At 46.7% G+C, this 7,633-nt stretch overlaps 2 protein-coding genes across 2 annotated transcripts; one reads left to right on the forward strand and one right to left on the reverse strand.

Moving 5' to 3' along the window:
• Nucleotides 1–537: 537 nt before the first annotated feature.
• Nucleotides 538–3,216, forward strand: CCR75_007769 (uncharacterized protein). Its single transcript, XM_067965826.1, has 2 exons — nt 538–645; nt 710–3,216. The coding sequence occupies exons 1-2, from the start codon at nt 602–604 to the stop codon at nt 987–989; spliced, it is 324 nt and encodes a 107-aa protein (XP_067821797.1). The 5' UTR covers nt 538–601; the 3' UTR covers nt 990–3,216.
• On the reverse strand, nt 1,190–3,853 carry CCR75_007768 (uncharacterized protein; the record flags this gene model as incomplete). Its single annotated transcript, XM_067965825.1, has 1 exon — nt 1,190–3,853. One exon carries the CDS (start codon nt 3,851–3,853, stop codon nt 1,190–1,192), a length of 2,664 nt encoding a protein of 887 aa, XP_067821798.1.
• Between the last annotated feature and the right edge of the window lie 3,780 nt (nt 3,854–7,633).

Consider the following 7,633-nt stretch of genomic DNA (forward strand, 5'->3'; position numbering starts at 1 on the left):
GGTTGGTCACAAATGTGCACCACACCCGAGTGTTGGGTCTAATTACTATTATTCAGTAATTGACCATCCCCTTAAGTACACCAAGTGTACTTAACGGGGACTGTGTAACATAGGGGCAACTTTAGCCCGTTACAAGAGAGGTCTTCCTCTGCACGTACTAGTGTACGTGAAATAACGTAAGGCACCACTCGCAACTGAAGCAGTGCGAAGTGGACTTGTACTGAAGCACTACAAGTCGTAGTGCCCTGTTACAATATCCTTCTTGGAGACGGCATTTTCCCACCTAGTGCCTTCTCACGCTGACATGTCCGGTTAGTCGGGTAATTTTTTTTACAGCTTTAGCTTAATATGTGTCTCCTGCGAAAACGAATAAGCCGAAGGACTACACTAGAAAAAGATAAGCTGAATTCGTTGAGTGGCTTTCAATTTGCTGGTTTTTGTGGAATTTGATGTCAGGTACTGATCGTATGGCTAAAACAAATTTTAGCATGTTTCAAGATGCACTCCAATCAAATATTGAGCCTTAATATTAAAAATATTTGGAATTACCAAACCGTGTTACTTTTTGAGTCGACTAATCACGGCAAGAAAGTACCAAGCAATGGCGGAGCGACAATTCAAGATCAAAGTCGGTAGCCTACGTCGGTTCGTCATGAAGATTGTTTAAGAGCCTGCATAGTAAATAATTAGTCTTTCCATCGATGTTCAGATTGAAAAAGGACATTGAGTATTACGCTGAAGAGCACGCGGCACAGCTGGTCAAGATCGAGAAGATGCGCATCGAGGGAAAAGACGAACATGATATTCGCAAACAGGAGGAAGTGCTAGTGGAGGTCGAGGCGATGCAGCCAGATTGTCAGTTTCGCTTAAACGAGGCAGTCTCGGACATTTCCAACTACATTGAAATCCATCGCGACGAGCTCAAGCCGCTTGAAGCGTTCATTGAAGCGCAAGAGCTACTCGCGGCTATTCCTTTGATGCAAAAGTAGTCGCGTAACAAGGCACGCATATATATACATTCCATCCATTAATGACCGGTTCTACCGATCTTCGTAGTTCCTACTGTGTCCTAAGGCCTGCAAGGAAAAGCCGTGGAAGTGATACGATTCCTATTCGATTTAAAACGGAATTGGCTTCAAGATGTAGCCTCCATTTCTAAAAAACTCACAAACTCGACCTTGTTCAGTGACTACCTTCCTTGACGCTGAAGCGCCTGCTGTTCGTAAAATTCCTCGAGCTTTGCAAGGATCGCCATGGTATTCTGTTTGAGAATTTTTCGAATCGCCATGACAATCTCTTTGCCTGTAAACTCTGTCTCTTCCTCAAACGCATCCTGGAAATGAAAGTAAATGTCGTTCATAAACTCCTTAAAAAGCTCACTGAGCGCTGTATACTCTTGATCATTTCGTGCAGACTGCAACTGAGCCATTTCATGCTCTTTCGATGCGAGGCTTTCTTCAAATTGCAGCGCCTTCGAGCGAAATTCTTCCACTTGATGCTTTAACGTTTGATGTTCCCCTTCGAGCTGCTGAATTTGACTCAAAAGTTCCTGCACACGCGACGCCTGAGCCGCTTGCGTCTTGACTGTTTCGTCTTGAAGCAACTCTTGTTGATTCTGAGCTTGACTTAACCGATGCGTCATCTTCTCTCGCTCAACTTCCCACTGTTTTTGCCTCGCGGCAAATTCAACAACTTGCGCCTCCAGTGCGGCTTTTTCACTCGATATTCTCTCGACAAACTCCGTTGAGTTTTGCCGAGCCTCGCTTTTAACCTGCTGTTGCAATTGTGTCAATTGCTTCTGCATATCGTCTTGAAACTTTGCCTTTAGTTTGGTCATTTGGTCATCTTTGGCGCTAAGCTGGGCGCGAAGCTGGAAGTTCTCTTCCTGACACACGAGCACTTGCTCCTGCGTGTGGCTGAGCTGCTGCTGCACACCTCGCATTTCTAAGCGAAACTTTTCCTGCTGCAAGTAGTTTCCATTCTGGAGCTTGTCCAAGAGCGTGCGATTTTCCATTTGAAGCGCTTCTTGTTGACTTTGCAGCTCTTCAATACTCGACTCAAGCTCCTCATTTGCTTCCTGGAGTCGAGAAGTCAAGTTTTGAAGCTCGTCACGTTGGACCAAAGCTTTCTCCACGTTTTTCAGCAGCATGGACGATGACGACGCAGTAGTAGACGCGTGCGAGAACGATGCATTGCCACTGGACTTAGTATAACTTGACAAGAACTTCGTCGCTTTCGTCCCATTGTGCGAGTTCAAGAACCGGTCGATCTTGGACTGAAGGTCCATTAGCGTCGACTCAATCGACGTCGACGATCGCTGCAGACGGCTGATACCAGCTTCCACATCTAAAGACGATTCAAATCTAGAGACGCCTGGAGGCGACGGGAACGACACAAACGACCGATTCGGATACGGAGTCATAGATGATGAGAATGTGCTGTGAGCTGGCGGAAAAGCAGGAGATGGCACACTTCCCAAACTCGGGGGCGGCTTCCAGGTGCTACCAGATGCCCCGCTCACAGCAAATGGCGAAGGTAAAAATGAAAGCACGGGTTCTTCCTGCACCGGCTTGTACGCTGTCACGCTCAATGAAGAATCCGAAAAGCTTTCAGAAGCCCTCGCTTTCGTGCCTTCCGACTCAAGTTTGCGCTTCTTTTCTTCCAATTCCTCACGAAGTCGTACTATGTCCGACTGCTCTTTCATCAGGCGATCCATGTCACTCGATAGTGACATCACTTTCCGACGGTCGTTCATTCGCTCAATTTCATCATTTTGTGCTTCCGTGGTAACTTCATGTTCATTGGCTATATTTCGTAGCGACCTACGCCGGTCACCTGGGAGTTGCAGCCCAGCCAGAAGGACGGGCACGGAGCCAGCGCGAGGATCTCCATCCTGGTGACCAAATGAAGTTGTTCGAGGTTGAAATAGCGTGTGATTTTCGCTGGAATGACCCGCAGACGCACGAGTGTCCCGGTGAGTCTTCACACTAGCAAGCAATCCAGACGTCTGACTGCCCATGCGCGATAAACTTGCCATGCGCTGGACCAATTCTTCGCGATCTCCGTGCTCTTTCTCCGCGTCCATCGCAGCTGTGTTGCTATTTGGAACGTTCTTCTTAACTTTCACCAATTCCAGCACCGCAATAACCCACTCATGCGTGTCTGGGAATGTCACAGTCACGAATCGCTTTCCTCTCTTTTGCATCCCCACTAGGGCCTCGGACGCCAAAATTTGAGTAAATGCATCCATCTCGCCATTATCTTTCTGCAGCTTAATCCGCTGGACTTCATTTGTGGCTTCAGTAGGTTCTTGATTCATTATGTCGAGAGGATTGGCCGAGAAGAAGCTTGCTCGCTGCTCCATCGATCCTTGCCACTTCCGCAGCATCACGCCTGCCACGTCTCCAAACGTAAGTGGGATGGCATCCGCCATGCCAATTGCCACCTGATCAAATAAAATCGCTGGCTTTTGGCGCTCATACGACTTGCTCGCCTGAACCAAGACCTGCGCCTTAGCGCACGATACAGCGATCATGAATTTCTCGCAGGCAATTGCATCTTTAAAGCGCATAGCATAGTTGCGCTGCGTTTTTCGCTCGTAAAAATTAACGTAATGGTCTTTTTGTGGCACAAAGCGTGCGCTGGGCGTCACGGGAAGCTGCAGTAACGGCGCCTTTTGAGTGTCGTAAAGTAAAAGAGAAAAGGCGTCGGAATTGCTCTCCGCTGCGTGCTCGCCCCCAAGAAGTGCACAGCCAACGGCAGCGTCTGTCTGTTGTGCGTACGACCCATTACTTTCGTCGTATAGGTATAAGTATACTGCACACGAGTGTAGCAATGCGCCACCTTCAGCCATATGGTCGTGATTTTGTTGGGGCTTTAGCTTTTTAATTGTCCCTTTGTAAGGGCAATCACAAGTATGCACGGATATACACCAATTAAAGTGAATGTTCGAAGACTAAAAGTGTAATCAATGAGTGTGCTGCCTCCTCACCAACAGAGGATTTTGGAAGACCGCCTTATTGCCCTGACTCGATATGATGCAAATGAGTCTATTCAAGAGCCTGCTCCCATGCGACGCGGGCGCGGAAGGCCTTCTGGATCTCAAAACAAGGAGATCACAAGTACATGTAGGGAGCCCTCTGCCATCGAAAGGGTACAGACCGAGTATTAGGAGCAAACATAGCTAGTTAAATAAAATAAAATCCATTCAATTTCTATTTCTTGCTGATGTCAAAATGTTTTTAATTAATATATCCAGCGGGTGCATGTCCCCTATTTAAGTCCGGACGCGATGGGTGCATCGTTACATGAAATTAACCTTGAAGGTTGTTAAAATATATTTTATCTAAAAGGTAGATAAATTTGTGGAATATTACTTTATATAGTTATCTTCAGAGAGCTTATCCATTGTAGATATAGGCCATTATATATACTTGCTCCGCGGTCCAGTCAGCGCTGGACGCGCGCGCAAGAGAGAGACAGATAAGATTTTATTTACATGTTTTGTAATAGTATATAATTAAGATAGTATTAAAAGATAGAAACAGAAGAACTTAATTAAATTAAATACAGTTTTCATTTAACCCTCTTTAAGCTAGTTGCTATAAAGAGAAGTTTTCCTCTGCACGTTACTAGTGTACGTGAAATGACGTAAGGCACCACTCGCAACTGAAGCAGTGCGAAGTGGACTTGTACTGAAGCAGTACAAGTCGCAGTGCCCCGTTACACATGGTAGCACTTTGTAGTCCGTCCAAGGACCACATTTCCTTGATTTAACATGGACATGTTAGAAATAATGGGAATACGCATCACGTTTCGCGTAATAGCTACTCCTTTCCATGTCGCTTAGAAACGAGTGCGGTCGAACGAATGAGTTCGACCGTAGGGAACGATGCCATCTTGGCCATGCTGTCCGATTCGGACAGAGATGCCTTCCATTCAGCCATCGCGAAGTTCATACAACATAAACTTGACGAGGCGAAGGAGAAGGTAGTCTTGCTTAGTCAGCAAGGCCTCTACAGGTAGAACTGTGGAGGTTTCACCAGGTGTAGACCCCTGTACCTGGGATGACGCACACGCGTCGCCCTGAAACCTTAAAGTTTGGCATCTCTAAGTATAGGGGAGTCGAACAAGACTCCGTCTTAAGATGGTTTGTCGAGTTGGACATGCCATAAGGGGTCGTCATGTCGTCGGCAAGCAAATGCAAGTCGCATTTGTTCAATCAAGCTTGGTAGGTCGTGCCAAAACTTGGCCTTTAGGCCTTAAGTTGAGCGACCTTTATGTCTTTGGGTCGCTCGAGGCTTTTAAAGCCCAGCTTAAACAGACGTTTGAACCGCCTAGGGCTGAGTTCAGATCTCGACCAAAGCTTCTGGAACTCAAGAATGGCAAGCTTGGTGTTCACGCTTATGCCCAACACATACGACTCTTAGCGAGATGTATCAAAAATAACCCAGTCTATGAACACACGTTGATTACGGTGCTCATGCAAGGTCTTACGGATGGTCTCGTAATGACCCACCTATTCCGCTTGGAAATGGATACGCTTGTAGAAGTAATATCCGTTGCGCAACAGGAGGACTTAAGCTTGAGACAGACGCAAACTAATTCGTCATCGTATCGTCCTCCAAGACGACACGAGCTTGGAGGTCCAGAACCTATGGACCTCTCTTACGTCGAAAGCGAGGTTTCACGTCAAAAGTTAGGACATTACGCTCATGAGTGCAGTGCCTCACGCCCAGTACCGAGAGGTACTGAACGTAATTATGGACCGAATACTAAAAAGAGCAACGGACGCGGGTCCGACGTTGTTGCGAAGATGGAACAGCGAGGCGGACCGCCAAAAAACGGTCGGGTCATTAGGGACGCAACGCCTTACTGATCCAGCAACCTCAAGAGAATTTGCAAATCTCTTCACTAAAGTTGCTCCAGACACACAACCATTTCGTGTCTCTGCACCTGGTGATGAGGTATCCCTCATCACCTTGAGATTAAAAGTGACAAATAATTTGTCATTTAGAGCCCTAGTAGACTATGGAGCGTCAAATAACTTTATTCGTCAAAGAAGCTAGAGGGTCGTTGGCTCAAGTATGTTGAGCACGACATCCCAGTAACGTGGATGACGGCGCGTCGTGCGACAGGCACATCGATAACAGTGATGAAACGCGTAGTGAAATTTCACTACACGTTAAGCGATTAACAGTACGATGATGATTTCATCGTACTGAATTTAGATGACAAGTTTGATGTCATCCTAAATTTACCTTGGCTCGGAAAGTATGAGCCAAGAATCAGCTGGCAGCATCGATCCGTAAAAATGCCTGCCACTTGCTCATCAGATGGCTATCTGATGAAAGTCTTGGAGCGTCCACAAGCGTGTGGATGTATTACGAGTGAGTGCGATGGCCTCACTTGTGATATGGTCGTTAGTACGACTGCACAAGATCACCCTGAGAAGTCAGCTGCCGGCGGCTGTGCGAAGGCAAAGGCAGCGCCGAAGGTCCACCACTCGAAGAAGGCGAGTTGAATGAGACATGAATGTACGCCTAGCAGGCGACATTCAAGGAATATACCGGTACCCCAAAGGGACAACACGATAATTCTAGGTCGGGTAGAGAGTCGACCGTAGAGGACCCGACTGTGATAGCGCAATCACACTCGGCAGACGTTACGGGAATAAGTCCCCATGTATTTGAGGAGAAATCTTCTCAAATAGTTAATGACTTCAGCATTCCGAGGGATTTATCCCTCGGCAGCCTGTGGATAAATCTTAGGAATAAACCGAGACATTAAATGTCTTGATTAAGGACGGATCCAGAGTAGGCGCTTATACTCTTGATCTGTATGCGCCTCCGAAGTTAACTTCGAAGATAACTGAATTAACAACCCTAGAACCTCAACGGTTCTTGAGAGATCTGCATGGTGGTAATATCAAGCAGACCTGCGTACTCGCAATAGAGGACGATTGCTTAACCGATATTTGGTCAGCGGTAATTCTTGCAGAGAACGAACGGATTCTCAGCAGCTCATCGATGGACGAAATTGTCCTCGATGTGAAGACTCGGATTGAGATATATACTACTCAAACCTGGGAGTTCTTAAGACAAATCCTTTACACAAGGATTTAACGGAATTCAGGAATGTATTCCCTGAAGCAGTTCCTTGCGAGTTGCCTAAGGATAAAGACACACGACATGAGATCGAGCTCAAACCGGGCTAGAAGAACTGTGTCATGAAGCAGTGGCCACTACCTCGTGAACAAGTTCTTGCGATCGATAAGTTCTTTATCGATCGATTGAAAGCGGGCCATATAAGGGAGTCAACCTCCCCACATAGCTCTCCGACCTTCTGTATGCGAAATGCCACAGGAGGGTGGCGGATAGTGCACGCCTTCAATAAACTAAATGCTGCAAGAAACCTGCCTAACTGCTGATACTTAGAAAAGACGTGATCATAGATGGTATGTCTGAGAGTACCATCTCGTCGTCTATGGATCTGATGGATGAATTTTATTAGATCGTTATGCGTGAACAAGACATCCCGTACACAGCGGTGAGTACTCCCAGTGGGATGATCCGGGAATGGCTAGTAATGCCACAGGAGCTTAGTAACGCCCTGCAACATTCAGCAGATGCGT

This window comes from Bremia lactucae, linkage group LG18, assembly GCF_004359215.1.
Source record: "Bremia lactucae strain SF5 linkage group LG18, whole genome shotgun sequence".
Taxonomy (NCBI): Eukaryota; Oomycota; class Peronosporomycetes; order Peronosporales; family Peronosporaceae; genus Bremia; species Bremia lactucae.

Bases quoted from the DNA above. Each gene is read 5' to 3' on its own strand.
- CCR75_007769 (XM_067965826.1), top strand. From the start codon at position 602: ATGGCGGAGCGACAATTCAAGATCAAAGTCGGTAGCCTACGTCG. The intron at 646-709 runs GTTCGTCATGAA...ATCGATGTTCAG, and splicing joins AAAGTCGGTAGCCTACGTCG to ATTGAAAAAGGACATTGAGT.